Genomic DNA, 16,918 nt, shown 5'->3' with positions numbered 1-16,918 from the left:
GAATCGACCCCCGCCCCGCGATGCCGCTGGTGAACCAATCCGCCTGAAACGACCGGACCCGCATGCCGCGATGCAACCGGCGACCTTGCGCCGCCCCCTCCCCCTCGCCTTCGGCGGGATTCGAAACCGCGGCCCCACTTCTTCTCCCCACGCGCGCTTGCCTGCCAACTGCTCTGAAAGCAAAACCTGTTATATTGTTACTTTTATATTATTTAGGCTATTACCGATTAATTATAAAATCAGTTAATTTAATTTAACAAAAAAATTTAAAATTAATTAACTTAATCTAACATATATAATAATTTTAATTTTTTTTATAATTCAAGTTTAAATTTAAATCATTTCATTTTTTGTTATTAAATAATTAAATTATAATTTATTTTATTATAATTTAAGTTATTAAATTCAATAATTTAAGTTATATTTTAAAATAAAAAATATTTAATTTTTAATTTCCGTCGGAAATCCGCCAGAAATTTCTTCGGAAAAAATTCGTCGGGAAACCAATAAAAAATTATGTCGGAAATTCGTTGAAATAAATCCGCCGGAACTCCGCCGGAAAATCTGCCAGAAATTTGTGACGAATTTACTTCCGCCGGAAATTCTGTCGGAAATGAGCTGTTTTCCTGTAGTGATAAAATATAGTAATCTTCATCTTCCCTAATATCATCATCTTCCATCAAATCTACAGAAGGCAAATTTACCTGATAAAAAAAAATCTGCCCAAACTTCTTATAACCTATATAACAACTAACAAGCAAGCTTTTCAGAATAATGAACAGAGCTACAAATGCAGATTAACCATATCAAAGCAAATTAAACAGAGAAGAAAAATGTGAGCCAAAACCTTCTCATTATTACAAGTGCAAATAAAGAAAACATAATATACTTCCAAAAGAACACATTCAATCCTCTTCCCTAAGCAAGGAAAATAAAAAACTCTTCTCATATTCAGCATTGTGTTCAAAAATAACAAACACAACAATCAATCAATGTGTTCAAAAATCAAAACTGACCTAGATCTCCCGATGCCGGAGGCAGTCGCGAATCACGAACGTCGGAAGTCGGAATGGACTCTTCCCTCTCGCCTTCTTGCGCGAATCAACTACGACGAAGCCTTCCCTCTCGCCTGCCGTCTCGCGCAAGCATGATTTCTTTCGCTGTTTTCTGAGTGTGGTTTCGGCTAGTTAGGGCAAGGGGGGCAAAATAAGATATTTAGGGAGTTAACTTGCCTAATTGGCCCTCTCTAATAAAAAAAAAAAAAAATTTAAGGGGGGGGGGGGGGGGGGGAATTGCCCCCCCTAGGGGGGGGGGCAATTGCCCCCCCTAATTAAAGAGCAGTTCCGCGCCCCTGTTGGGACGGCTTTCCTAATGCTTCTTAAAGAAATTTTTTAGTACAACAATTAAAATATTTGAACTAAAAGGCTGCTTTAATAAGCAATAAAAAATCGTCCCAAACAAAATATTAATTTCCATGCAAAATTAGGTGAAGTATGAACTGTTTTGTTGAGAGAGCAAAGAGAATTCTCTGGAAGATGTAAATTCAGTTGAATCATATAAGTTTTTCATTAAATATATGGGCATGTGCCAAATCCTTTGACTATTTTACAATAAGAATAAAATTGGTAAAAAAAAATTAACTTATATTAAGATGACTTAACTCAAAAAGTTGACCCGAAATCGAGACTTCAAGGTCAATGAACATTTAATTAAGCAGTTCAAATGAAGAATTATTAATTAATTAATAGTCATTAAAGTACCACACTGCAAAAGAAAATTTTGCCTAAGTGGAAACTCACTTAGGGCATTGATATTCAACTTCAAGATTTGTCAATTTATATTTAGAATTTAGAAAATGTTTTAGAATTGGAGAATTAGAGGGTTATGCTGGAATTTTTTTAATATGAGCTCATATAAATATAAAATGACATTGAGAAAAAAATAAATGTAGACTTATCAAATTGAATTTCTTTTTTGGTGCATGTTATCATTAGTAGTTATATTTTATGTCTAGCATGAATTCCAACTGCACATAGCTTAATTATCTTGCATGATTTGTTTGTTGAGAGCTTTGACTATCAATCAACAGGACTTGAAATCGAATCTAGCATATGTACGTGATGTGTGTGTATATTTTTTTAATTAAGCAATATATATTAAACTTAGATTTTGTACTTGAGAAAATCTCTTCCTTTCAGAAACATCAAAAAGCTTTTCCGTACTTTGAGCAAAAGGAGGAATCCGCCCAAGGAGGCCAGGGCTCGCGTCTGCCAAAAAAGCTTCTCGTGAGAGTGGATCCAATCCATAAAGTTCTCGTTCAATCCCCCATCTATTCTATATCCTCCCCCTGATCCTCCAAACTTCCAAGCGCCACAAGTATCAGGAGTACGTGGAGCTCCTGAAGGTGGCAATGAAGTTAATAACATTACCCGCCAGCCCACTCTGCAGAACATTACAAGTAGAGTTTGTCTTAATTGGCTCATCAAATAATATTGACATAAAATTTCTTATTGCAAAAGAAAGAGTTTAGTGTTCTTAAATATCTATTGAATATATTAGTACGAACATTATTATTGCATATCCATGTATAAAAAGTTTATCATATAAATAATTTTATAAGTATGTGGCTTGTATGTGTGTAGTTTATATTGATTGTATACTAGCATAATAAGATTTTGTTTATTATATTCAATAATTCTAAGCATATTTTTTTATCAGACTAAAGTATTATTATCATTACTTTTATTGAAAACTTGAATTTAGTATAACATAACTAAAATAAATTAAAATAAATAGTATATGAACAAAATTTATTAAAAACCACATACGTAAAAAAAATATGAAAAAAAAATAAAAATAAGTAAATGCATAGATCAAAAAATAATGTAACTGATTGAATAATAAAAAAATAAAAATAAACCTTACAACTAGGAAAAATACCCCTGTGAAAAGGCTACCACTCCGACTAAATAAAGACTTGTTGATGGTTGAGATGTGATGTTGAGGATCGGCGGAAGAATCAGATCTGCTAGAAGGAATTCACAATTCAGGGAACAACACAAGCTCTAAGCTTCAAAAACTATAATTCATCAACCATCCCTCCTTTTCTACAATATATTGTATATATAAACATAATAGAAGACTCTAAAAAGCATACACCTAAGCTAATAAAGGATAAACTATTCCTAAGGGTTTACTTAGCTAATGGCTAATGATGTTAAACATCAAGATGTGTCAATAGGGACATATCGTGCATGAGTCAAGGTGAAGAGAGAGCGTTAGAACTATAGCTTTAGGGTCCGTTTGGGACAACAAATATTCTTTGTAAAGGTAATTATATATTAAGTTATTGTGGGGAAAATGATTTTTTTGAAAGCTTTTATAAAAAATAGCTTCCTAGTACAAATTTTTTTTAAAAGTAGCGAAATAGCAGTTGCTGAAAAGAAATTATAGTTATGAATTGGAAAAAACAAATCATTAAGGAAGCTGTCCCAAAGGATATCTTTTTTCGTTTTTTTTGTCCCAAACAATGCCTTAGTACTAAGAGCTAAAGGGAAACTGCACCAAATGAGTAGAGGGGAAGAGGGATCCAATTTACTAAAAACCAATGGATGCTGTAAAGTTTTTGAAAGACATAATCTCAATTGAAGTACTGGCTCTTATAACACTTATATAAGAAATTTATAACAAATGGAGATCAATGTGATGCCTGCAGTACAATTGAGAAATAATTAGGTATTCATTTATATATTAATATACTTTGTAAACTTATCATAACTCATCACATCATTACATACAGATTATTAATTTCAGAAAAATTTTAGACATCCAGGAACTCACTACATCACAGATATATATTCAACGATGAACATGACTTCGATCATCTCGAACAGAAAATTATGACAGTTAGGAACACACATATGAATTTATCTACTTGTTAGTTCCTTGATCCGAAGATCTGAGTAGCTAAATCATACTGGTTTGCTTGGATCATCGCGTCCTCATCAACTTCATCTGAATCAATCCTGGCACACTGGTGGTTGTGATTTCCTTCATATAACACCCTGACGGTGCTCGGGTTGCTCGGCGCCCACTCCACCTTCTTCTTCGCACCACAATCCTTCTTCTTACACCTGAAATAGCTTCTGCACGCATGCATTTGTGTAATCAATCATTAAGCCATGAGCATGTTTGACACATACAAACGAAATAGCTTCTGCACGTACCTATGCTTATTTCCAATCCGCTTAATAAGCTTTTGTCCGTATTTGTTCCACTGGTATTCATCTTTTGGGACGACAATGGCTGGAACCTTTTCATCATCTATTCCTTGCACCTCCCCGCTCATCGCCCTATATATGCTGTTATTCTTTGTCCTATTAATTATGAACATCAAATAAAAAATGAGATTTTGAGGGTTTTTTTGCCTTAAATATATGAACTTGAAACCATTTCTTAGTATTCATGAGATTATCGATCGGTTTCTGATTAAAATGATACTCGCTCTTATGTACAGCTTCCATTTCGGCAAAGAAGAAGCTATGAATATATGATAAGTGCTGCTCATGATTTATATCAATCTATATCAGTATGATATATAGTACATATAAAAAAGTATAGATCTGGTGAAGTTAATTAGTTAATGAACGTATGTGATTTCTAATAGAGAAAGCTAGAAAGAGAGAGAGAGAGAGAGAGAGAGAGAGAGAGACTAATGAGAAAGCTACAGCCAACTATATATGTATTAATCCAAGATAAACTCACGTCATTAACAGACTAAAAAGAGCAAAATGAGCAGTTTCATTAGATAGTTATAAAAATGCAAACTTTTTCTTATGATGCAGTACTGTGATTACAAAGTTTTGATTTGAAGTATTTTTTCTAAATAGTAGAACTTCTCTCTTGAAACAGTAGCAAAACTATAATAAACGATAGGAGATATAAATTAGAGAGGATAGAACAGATAAACTACAAACTTCGGATGATTCAGTACACAGATATATTACGAAGCTCTGATTAAAAGAGTTCTAATGATAAGAAAGATAAGAAAGGTTAGAATAGGTACGTAAAGCTCTCAAGGAAAAAACTGGCTTAATTACATGGCGGTGTTCCGGTGGATGATGTAAGTGAGGCCGCAAGACCGCGAGAAAGAGAACTTCGAGATTTAAGAATTTGTTCTATTGGGAGGGTAGAAATAGGGTTTCTTCTTCTGCTACTTTCGGGGAAGAGATGGGGGAAGGAGGACAGGTAGGCTGGGTTTAATAATTAGAATTAATGGTAGTGGCCATTAAGAATATGTGCTGAAGACAATTCAAGCAAGGAAAGTCTATAACTGGGTGAGAGGTGCACCGGAAAAGTCCTGCTGTTGCTTTCATAGAACAAAATAATGCGAACAGAAAGAAAGGAATGGATAAATATTTTGAAAATTATTTTAGAGGGCATATGAACTTCAGAGGATTCATAGTCGTCACAGTGTGAACTGAAGAGAAAAATTCTATGGAATTAAAATTGTGAGAATCTGACTGTGAGGTTTTTTAGGGCTTAAATTACTTGAATATATTAGACAGATTTAGATTTGCCTAAGGGGGGTTGGTTGGGCACCTCTGTGCATTTAGTTAAGAAAAAATCAAATATTAAAATTTCTCAAACCATTGAGCATCCCACAAGCCACAAAATCATGAGAGGAATATTTCATACAAAAAAAAAGGTGTTCTCTCGCTATTTTTGGTGGCCCATAACCCTAATTAAAATTTGTTTGGGGATTACTGGATTAGTGCTGTGACTCTTGTCAGTTTTCATTTGACGAACCCTTAGTAGCATTGAGAGTATTTCACCTCAAAAATAATGAAGTTTACTAGTTTTTTGTTGCTCATAACTTGAATAAAAAACTCATTTTCAAAAAAAAAAAAAAAAACTTGAATGCAAAAAAAAAAAAAAAAAACTTGAATAAAAAACTCATAAAGATAATTAGCATTACAGCTCTCACTACAGGAAATTCATTGTATATATTGCGGCCGAATAATTCGTGGCAAAACAAGAGAAATCAGTTACAAATCCTGATTTGCAGCGGATTTGTGACGGCATCGGTGATTGTGCGACGGAAAATCTGCCGCACTTTGCAACGAAATATCAATCTTAAATTGTGGCATACAATCCATCGCAAATCCACCGATATATATATATATATATATATTTGTAATGGATGGTTCTGTCGCAAACAACGATACTAGATCGACGTATTAAGATTAATTGCGATGGAAAGTTTGTAGCAAATACACCGGAAATCTATAGCAAAAAAAAAAAAAAGCACCTGTAATCGATAATTAAGCTTTTCAACAGCAATAATTAATTACAAGCAGTACTTACAAGCAACAATTAAAAGCATTATACAAAGCTAATCAAATAGTAACAAACAATCCAATAACTTAAATATACAACAACATTCCATTAAATTCTACAATTGTCATAACACTGTTACAGTTTCAATTGTTCTTATACATCAAACAAATGTTTTATAAACACTTTAGGCGGAATATGTCCTAGCTACATACTCGGCCGATGCATGCGCAATTTGATTTCCGCCAATCTGCTCCCTTAACCTCCTAATTAAGCTCAGCTAGTATATGAATATTCATCTTCGCTTGTATTTTCTAGACATTTTCTAACTCATATGTTAGTTTAGTCACCTGTTGGCTATATAAACTCTCATGGTTGCCTACGGAGTAGCTGGTAGCATAAGAGGATTGTCCCTCGTACGCATAAGCTTGTGAGCCTAATTCATAAACATATACCTTATGCATTCCACCTACAGCTTGGGACCATGTGCAATAGTCATAAACATATGTATATCTCCAGAGGAACTCTTACATGCTGCACCATGGCTCTCTCTAAGTCTTGTATACTTATCCTACAAAATATAACATAAGATTAATCATAGTATAATAATCACTTATAATATTCATGTAAGTATAATAATCTTATAAACTTACATATGCCCTCCTAACTCGCTCATCGACCCATTGTTGATCCTCTTGACGCTTGAGTCGAATTTGGTGTCGTTGGTTCGTATTTCTGAGACGTTCAGTTCGACTGTAAGTTTGATGAAATCGAAATTAATTAGGATGGTCCCAATTTTAATTTTGGAAGTTTCCAATTTGATTTTGCATCGAGATTCGTGCCCTATCATGATAATTTTTTGATGATGTATCAAGCATATATGTAATTAAATAGAAAAATTTTGATATATGTAAATCATAATATTTTAGAGCTATGTAGAAAAAAAAAAGTTACATTTAATTGACTTTTTTCATTAATCTAATTCATAAGTTTTTATCTGATTTTTTAATAATAAAGAACAATAAATCATAAAATATGTGCTTAATCTTATTCGTAAAATTTCTTCTGTAAATAATCATATGCCTTTTTTGTAATCGGAAAATTCTATATATGCTCTAAATTCAACATTACTTTTATGTTCATATATCTTATAAGTTATAAAAGATCTCTTGAGTTGAGCTGTACCTCTAACTAATATATTTTCGACTATCCACCATTGCTTAGCTTGTTTAGTAGACGAGTACGGTTGGGACCCCCAACGTGTGCTTGATTCCCCTCGAGAAGCGACGCCTTTTAAGTGGGGCCCAATCAAGTGCGGGCCATGAGGTTTCTGGTGTGGATGCCTCTTCTAGGTATGCCGAGAGGATTTGTCACGCCCCCAAGCACCCTTTCGGGGGTGACAACTGGTGAATACCCCGTTTCAATATATATATTTTTGGGTTCTAATTTTTTTCTAATATTTTGAAATATATTATATCTATATCCTATCGATATTCCTTGAACCTTTCCTCTTCTTGCTGTCAAATGCTGAAGCAGATTGAAAATTAATAGCAGCACGTACGTGGTCCGTAGTGATTTAAGAGGAAATGTTTTTAATGAATGCCTATTTTTGTTTGTAATAAATACCTAATTTATTTATTTTTCTGGATATATATTGAGATTGCTTGGAACCACATTTTTATTTGAGATAAGATCGAGCATAGTATTTCTGCGCATGCAGAAATATATGAACTGTTCATAATTCATAAAATTACTGAGAAATTATATAAATTAAATCATATATATTTTAAGCATATTTTTTCAAACTTTATTATTTTTTTAATAATTATATAAAAATGTAAATGGATCCTAAGGCAAATAATCTATATATCCTCTTGAGGCTTCCAAGTTTGAGAGATTGAATGGCTGCTGCAATTGCTGTTATAAATTATAAGTCTCTCTCTCTCTCTCTCTCTCTCTCTCTCTCTCTCTCTCTCTCTCTCTCTCTGGCCCCATCTGTGGGTTTTAACCAAAAAAAAAAAAAATAAAAAATAAAAAAAAAAAATCAACCATTATAAAAGAGGATATATACTAATTTTCTGCAATTTTGCCTAAGTAAATCAATTCTCATAAATGTACATTAATTATGGTTGAGTTTCAAAATTATAAGAGGAAAAACAACACTACTACTATTGTATACTCATGATAATAAAAAGAATTTAGCATCTTATTGTTATATTAAGATAATTTATGTATTAAAATATGTGACCTATAACATATATAAGACAACATTTTTTATATAAAAAATATGAAAAAAGAAAAATCACAAAGTCTGACTCAATTAAAATAATTTCACCATGTAGATAGCTTGAGGATAGCAAAGATCAACCTTTGATCAATGTTGAAGGAGGTGTATATATTACAATGCTTGAATTTTAAGAGATCATGTGAAATATATATGGTGATGGAGAATATTGGAAGGTCATGGTGTTGACGAGTAGATGAAGATAAATGAGCATTAATGACCTGCGAAAATACTTTTTGACACGTCAGTTTATGACAAAAAATTGGGGATGAGTGATAATAATCAACAACAACGACATATGCATGATTACGTCGGAAATTTGGTGTTGAAGTATGGTTGATTGATGCTATTGTACTTCTAGTCAAATTGAGGGAAGTCTATGCAATTAGGAGAGAAAGATGAGAAGCCTTGACAAGTGCATTCCCAATGACAACAAATTAATTAAGTTTTCAAATGGTGGTAAGAGCTTGGTTATTCTTTTAAGTATATAAACTATCTTCACTAAAAAACCTCCCTTAATGTGTAGAAATGTGTCATTTTTATAGATTTCTAGAGACAATCTAATCATTTTGTCGAAAATCTAAACACTCCTAATAATAGTCAGAAAGCTCCCGTTTTATCATTTCATTTTTATCTTATTTCATTACCTTGCTCTTCTTGGAATTAAGTGATATTGAGTTCACTGAATTCCTCTTGGCAATATACTCATTTTAATTATGAACATACAAAACTTGGAGGGCATTTGACCCTTCAAATTTCTCTAAAATTTGTTTATCATGTTTTTTATCAATGTTTCATTTAAACCCATTTAGATTTTGGTCCATATATTCTTATTAACATTGACTTCATCTCGATCACTGACCCACATTATCTCAACTATAAGCTTGTTGAAAATATAGTTCACATAATTATAAAGTCAAGTCCTAAAATTTTTAGTATGATACTTAAGTGCCTTAAGATCCGTAAAATATGTTCAACGTATGCTTGATTAGATAAATTTTCTAACTATGTTAAACAAATCTCTATATTCAAATATATATATATATTTCGAATAGAAAGTTAAAAAAGATCAGATGCAAGGTTTCAGTTAAAACACACTCATATATGCACATACACACATACAAATATATACAAACATGTACAAACACACAAACCCAAACATATATAATGTTAGTTCCTTGATCCAAAGATCTGAGTAGCTAAATCATACTGGTTTACTTGGATCATCGCCGCCTCATCAACTTGATCTGAACCAGTAATCCTTGCAGGCTGGTGGTTGTGACTTCCCTCATATAGCACTCTGACGTCGCTCGGGTTGCTCGGCGCCCACTCCACCTTCTTCTTCGCCCCACAATCCTTCTTCTTACACCTGAAATAGCTTCTGCACGTACGCTTGCATGCTTATAATCAATCAATCAATCATTAAGTGACGTTTTTTGTGCAAAGATCGAAATATTTACCTCTTTTATATGTTTATTATGCGTACCTGTACTTATTTCCAATCCCCTTGATGAGCTTTTGCCCGTACTTAGTCCACTCGTATTCATCTTGCGGGATGGTGATGGTTGGAATTTGGTCATCATCTCCACCTTTCTGTTCCTCGCTCATCTCCCTATATGTATTATTGTTAATTATTTTCTTGTTAATGCACCATCAATCTTGTCTGGGACTTCTGAGTTTATTTTTAATATATATGAACTTTTTTTTTTTTTTTTAAATATATGAACTTGAGTATTCATGAGATTATAGATCGGTTTCTGAAATGGAACCGAAGAACCAGATATGATCAAAAATGAAAATGAATAGATATGATTAAGTGAAGTAAATCAGATAACATAAGTGATTTCTAATAGAGAGAGAGAGAGAGAGAGAGAGAGAGAGAGAGAGAGAGAGAGAGAGAGAGAGAGAGAGAGAGAGAAAGAGAGAGAGAGAGAGAGAGAAGAGAGATTACTTAGAAAACTAAAGCATACTATGATCCCCACTACATGAATTAAGGGAAAAAAACAATCAGCTCAGAATTTTGCAGGGACGTTATCTGAAATTTTGAATGCCCAAAATATAATCTGATAAACCTCAACCACACATGAAAGGCAGCTACAAATCTACATCAGTAGACTGAAAAAACAGGCAGATTAAGTAGGTAGGTTTATATATAATATATGGTTGTTCTTAGTTCATAAAACTTCAAACTTTGTATGATGCAGTACCATAATAGAAGTTAAGGTAGATAAAGAGAGGATATATAGATTAGGTAAACTACAAACTTTGTATGATTCAGTACTCAGATTACATGGTTCTGATTATACAGTTTTATCTTAATAAGAACTTCGCTATTAAAACAGTAAAGAAACTGTTATATATAATAAGAGAGACAAAAAGAGGATGGAAGAGATGAAGCTTATGAAGAAATTGCTTGCTTACATGGTGGTTGATGTAGATGACACTAGATCGCTACAAAGAATAGCTTTGAGATTTAGTAGTTCAATAAGAAGGGAAGAAATAGGTTTTCTTCTTCTGCTACAGCTTTCAGAGAAGAGGTGGGGGATGAAGGAAGACAGGTAGGCAGGGTTTAATAATTAGAATTGGGTAGTATTCATGAAGAATATGTGTTGAAGAAAATTCATGGAAGGATAGTCTATTATGGGGTAAGAAAGGAGCTATAAAAGTCCTGTAGTCGCTTTCATAGAATAAAAGAGTGCGGACTAAGAGAGAGAGAGATTTTGATAGTATTTAACTATGAGATTATTACGTGCAAAGTTCAGATGCATCAGGAGATTATTTCGACCGTGCCACGTCATTCATTGTACAGTGTATTTAGTAACGTGGGCCGTACGAGTTAGCCTCCAGGCGTGTCTGGACACCGCATGTAATAAATTTTTTTATATATGATATGATTCTCAAAATCAATCACATCGAGCATGAATTTTCATGTAACCCAATTTATGGATTCAAAAAATTGCTAAAATATAAATTTGAAAATTTTGTAACTTATTTTTGAATGTATACAAACTAGAATGCCAGATGATTTATAATCTAGTCATTGTGAATTGAAGAGAAAATTTTGATGGAATGAAAACAGTGTGAATATGATAATGGTCATACTTATGGCTTAAATTATTTGAATTAGACTGATTTAGGTTGGTCTAAGGGAGTTTGAATATTAGCCCCCCCTCTTCTCTATCGATCATGATTGTTTGCTAATTCTTTTGCTCTAAAGTAGCTTGGATTTGTTCTTGGATCATAGTAAGGTGCTTAGTATTGTTTGCAGATTTTTTAGGAAAAAATAAAAGATAAAATTTTCTCAAAATCATTGCATATTCCACTAGCCATTAAATCATGAATCTTTTATGATATTAATATTCTCTTGAGGAGAGAAACATTTAACTTCAAAATTAAAAGAAATTATTATGTACAGAATCCCTACGTAGAGTTGAGTCTAGATTTCAATCAAATCGGGGCACATGGCTAATACAAACTAACACGTGGCTAATACACAAATTTTTATATTACTATATATTTATTGTGTATTTATTGTGTATTTATTATATATTAGTGTGTATTGACTTTGTATTTAATACACAATTAATCAATACATAGCTAATACACAGAAAATACACAACAAATTTATAGTAAAATAAAAATTATATATTGCCAACGTGTCCCGATTTGATTTGAGTCCGGACGCAACTGTACATCCGGACCCGGCCGCACGTAATAATTTCTAAAAAATTTGAGTTTTTTTTTTTGCCATTTTTGAGTGACCCGTGACTAAAAAAACATTATAGGATTAATATCATCACTTTCACAAATTTTTATTTTGTGAACATTATTTATGGCATGGAGGAATACTTCACCTAAAAAATTGCACAGTTTAGTTGTTTTCTCATGATCCATAACTAGAATTCAAAACCTCTTGGAAAAATTAGCATTGTAGCTCCCCCAATTCTTCATTTTTCAAATGCCATAAGATTGAAATTCTCTCATCAAGTTGAAAAAACCTTAAACCAAGATTGTTGCATATCAAAAGTTTTTTTTTATGAAGATAAAATTAGCTAGGTTCTACGTCATTCCAAGATTTTCTCGAACAAGATGACCATCAAATTGTATTATTTTTCAACTCTACAATGCTCGTGATATGAAGAACTTCAAGAAAGCACCCTCTTTTCACCTTAAAATTATTATGTGCAGATACCGAATGAGGAGGCATCATATCATCGAATACACAGTGCTTTGCATGACGTGATGTCTCCTCATTCGCAGTCAGACTCATTCGGCGTCCGCACGTAATAATATCTTCTTTTCACCAATCAAACACATCCGTATCTACTACTATAGTCCAACTAGGTCGATTGCTAGTCAACTGTCACTATTGACCATCAATTGATTTGTTTGACCCCAACATAAAGGATGAAATCGGCCCTTCAAAATATATAATTAAGTTTTATTTCAACATATTTTGAGTATATATATCTCAATATGGAAAAATCCTATATTGATAGAAGATTTGTAAATTAATAGAGAACATTACTGAAAAATAAAAAATCAAAGATAAATTTCTGCCTCTAAATAAGAACTTTTTCTAGAAACATCCTCAGTAATTTCATATTTATCTTCTTTCCCACTCTACTGAATATTCAAGTACTTATGTTGAAGAAAAGACCTTACGGTTGAAAATTCGTCGCTATGAAAAAGAAATGTGTCCACATCTGCACCGACTTTTCTCGAATGCTGCCACGTGTGATCATCGCACGAATCACCTCAACGTTAGCTGCCTCCCTCATTTCCAAGAAGATGCTCTGTGACTTGGCTGGAGACTTTAAGCATTTGCTCGTCTTGCTATTATTAAAAAGATCCTAGCCGTTTGATTGTGTTTTTTATTCATTTAAAGCCATTTGGAATTTGATTCATGTATTCTTAGTAATTTTCTGCTCATCAAATCGAGTCTTAAAGTTTTTTATCTGAATATTGTGATGCTTTTAATTTGAAAAATATGTTAAAATATATATTTTGTTAGATAAATTTTCTGGTTATTCGTCAAATACTCTCTATTTTCAAACATCAAAACCAAAGAGCCCGAAAATACTCACGATCTCTAAAATCCAAAGATGTGACTACTCCCTACATGTCAATATGGACCTCCTTGAGGCAAAGAAGTATTTTATTCGTGTTGATGATAATTCATCCTTCAATAAAATCAATACTTTATTTGGGACAAAAATTCTTCTCAAATTTGGCTCAAAATCTTCTAAAAATGGTTATTGCCTCCAAAAGCTTAGGGAGGTTGTATGAGAAGATTAGCCTTTTGGAATAATTTAAAGATCCCCTAAATCACCTTTTTATGCATCATTAATAATCTTATCTTTTTCCTTAAAACCCCCATGTATGTACTCTAAATGTCCCGAGTGAAATTTCATTGATAATTTCATAGTTATTTCATGAGCATTATATGTAAAATATAAAGACTTATATATATATATATGATTTTATTCTTAAAATCAATATGATCCAATATAATTTTTTTAAAAATTAATTTTATGGATTAAAAAATAGCTCAACAGTAAATTTAAAAACTTTAAAAATTATTTTATTAGAGATGGACTTCATTTCTAGAAGATATAAAGCTCAAAAACTTCATATTTCTTTATATTTTTCCAGTACTCCACAGAACATACATGCACTTTTAGTGAAGAAAATGCCTCTCGTCTGACTATAAAATAGGATGAGCGTCCACACGTGCGGAGACTCTGCTCGCATGCTGCCACGTGCGATCACACACATGACCTCAACTTTAGCTGTCTCCTCAATTTCCTAGAAGGTGCTCTAAATATTAGACGTGACTTGGCGGCTTGGCCTCTTAAGAGAGACTTTTGAACATTCTTTGATTTCTTTGACAGATCCTAGCCGTTTGATTAGTGTGATCATTTGGATCAACGGCTCTTTAAATTAATATCGCCCGCATTAATTATTTAAATAAAAACTTAGGTAATATTTTTTTATTAAGTTGACTTAATATTCTTCTGATCATTTGATTGCTTTTGTAGTCCTCCAATAATGTTTTGCACAAGTATGAACTTGTATAAGAAAACATGCCTGGTACAAGAAGATTAATTATTATGTGCAGACATCAAATATCATCTAGAGATCAACCAGAATATGCCACATCACCCACTGACTCGATACTGCACCTCAACATTGCTCGATACTGTGGCTCAATACTGCTGACGAAATACATTCTGATCAGTCTTCAGACAACATTCTACTTTTGGTCTATGCACAAATTAATTTCTCATACAGGAGAATTTGATTAAGCAAAATTAGTTATTAAAATTAAGGATTGCTGAATGTTAGATCATGTCCATCAATAAAATTACGGGTCCATTTGAAAATGCTATAATTTTTTATAAAGGCGGTTTTAAAATTGTTGTGGATATATTAATTTTTTTTTAAAAATGTACTATAAAAAGTAACTTTCAAATATAACAAACCTTTTGATTGTGATTGAATAAAAACAGTAATTTTGAATAAAAAAATAAAGCACTAAAAAAATGATTTCAAGCAAAATCTAAGATTAATCCACCAAAGCTAATTGGCTTAACAAAGTGCTGAATTAATAGAATATGAATGAGAAATTTTGGTATCAAATACATAATTGATAAAAAAATTATTATATTTACATAAAACACCAAAATTCAGCACAGGCGGAGGCAACAATTCAACCTTTCATGCTCATTCTCCTCCTATTCTTCCATCAGCAGATTGTCTAACAAGGAATGTGTTATAGCAGAAGCAAAATACAAGAGAAAGGTTGTGGATCTTCTGTATACTATCCTCAATCATCAAGTAAAAAGAAAGTAATGTCATATGGTCTATTCTACGTGAAATTATTCTGAGCGAATACTGATGCCGTCAAGAAGCGAATCAGAACGCACTACGTCACACTTTTTTGTTGTGTACCGAATGATGTTGCGCTTACTGATTTGCCTCCGAACAATCCATATGTCCGCACAGAATAATTTCTCCTATTATACAGCCGTTTTCTCAGATAGTATGAATAACAACATTACTTGGAGCAATAATCAATCCTTTAATATATAAGCTTATAAAATTTTGAATATCCAAAAGCCCCTTTGAAAGCATAATTCAACTTCCTCTCTCTTGAATTTCCTGCCAGCTGAAATAAAATTATCGCAATTGAAGGCAATTGTGGCTTTCATTGCTTTGACAGTTGAATGATGGAGCAGCCAGCTGCTTTGACAGTCCTAGAAATATTAGCATCAGTAAAAACCCCAAATCCACGATGGATTGTTACGTGTGAAAATCGGGTACAGAGAACCGTCCAGTTTTATATATGTGAATAATAAAAGCTCAGTTTTATTGTTCACCGCTGCGCTTTTGCAGCCCTTTTATTATTCACGGAGATAAAACCGGACACGGTTCTCTAAGCGCACGTAATAATCTCTCACAATCCACAGCCTGCCAAAGAAATCCAGTAGTGATAAGGCTTGTTTACTAAGAAAAATAACAAGGCATAAAGGAAGATAGATAGATAGTGCTCATCTGTTCTTTTCTATTACATGACAAGGATTACACATTTGATGCAAACAAATATGGGCAAACATTATAACTAGACGAATTTCAGTAGATAAGCTAAACAGCAGCTCATAAAGATGTTCCGCAAAAGATCTCAGGCTTAAGAAAATGACAACACATACCCAGAAAGAACCAATAACATTTTCCCAAATAGTTGAATGAAACTGATCCCCTATAATTTTGCTAAGGAACTCACAATAGTGTTCTATGCTAGTTGTATTTGACAAATTATGTAATTGACAGTATCTGAAGCCTTTATTGTTAGCTAAGTACTTTCATACGAAAATGAAAAAAAAGGGATAAATTTTAATTATGATCATGGCTCTCAAAGATCCCAAATCATATTAAGTATATATTGTGATCCTTTTCGAATGTCTTGTGCTAGCAAGGACATGAACAATGCCCTTCAAATCAAGTGGTATGCCCAAAAATTGGTACCATTACAAGAAGTTGTGGCCAGAGCCCCAAAATCCCGAAGGGTTGAGCATACGAGTTATAAGGTCAGTTTTTTTTTTTTAAGGTCTGCTTGATACAACCTCAACTTCCTTGATCTCCAAGTCCAAAGTCTAGTTACAAAATCAAATTTGATATGGGTTAACAAAACCAAAAGCTTTTTTTCCTTAATGCTTACACTATAGAAGTATATTGTACAGTGGATTTTAATTGCAATTAATTCATTGAAGTTAGCCCCTTTTGAGTGCTTGTTCA

The 16,918-nt window shown here is 32.9% G+C and overlaps 1 protein-coding gene across 5 annotated transcripts; it reads right to left on the bottom strand.

The window, feature by feature from the left end:
• Positions 1-3,759: 3,759 nt before the first annotated feature.
• LOC110102623 (WRKY transcription factor 1) lies at positions 3,760-11,234 on the bottom strand. 5 transcript variants are annotated; one of them, XM_028695449.1, is made up of 3 exons: positions 11,042-11,234; positions 10,107-10,232; positions 3,760-4,145 (listed from the first exon to the last, which is right to left on the bottom strand). In XM_028695449.1, coding segments are annotated over exons 1-3 (336 nt in total). In that variant the 5' UTR covers positions 11,044-11,234; the 3' UTR covers positions 3,760-3,937. The 5 variants fall into 5 exon arrangements, 2 of the variants coding, with proteins under 2 accessions (XP_028551282.1, XP_020686700.1); XR_003700975.1 differs by lacking the exon at positions 3,760-4,145 and adding an exon at positions 9,693-10,001 and having other exon boundaries at positions 10,081-10,232; XR_003700976.1 differs by lacking the exon at positions 3,760-4,145 and adding an exon at positions 9,693-9,989 and having other exon boundaries at positions 10,081-10,232.
• Between the last annotated feature and the right edge of the window lie 5,684 nt (positions 11,235-16,918).

This window comes from Dendrobium catenatum, unplaced genomic scaffold, assembly GCF_001605985.2.
Source record: "Dendrobium catenatum unplaced genomic scaffold, ASM160598v2 fragScaff_scaffold_637, whole genome shotgun sequence".
Taxonomy (NCBI): domain Eukaryota; kingdom Viridiplantae; phylum Streptophyta; class Magnoliopsida; order Asparagales; family Orchidaceae; genus Dendrobium; species Dendrobium catenatum.
This window is presented reverse-complemented; position numbering and strand designations above follow the sequence as displayed.

Coding starts and splice junctions, on each gene's coding strand:
- LOC110102623 (XM_020831041.2), bottom strand. Junction 10,002..10,106: donor GGGATTGGAAATAAGTACAG/GTACGCATAATA, acceptor GCGTACGTGCAG/AAGCTATTTCAGGTGTAAGA.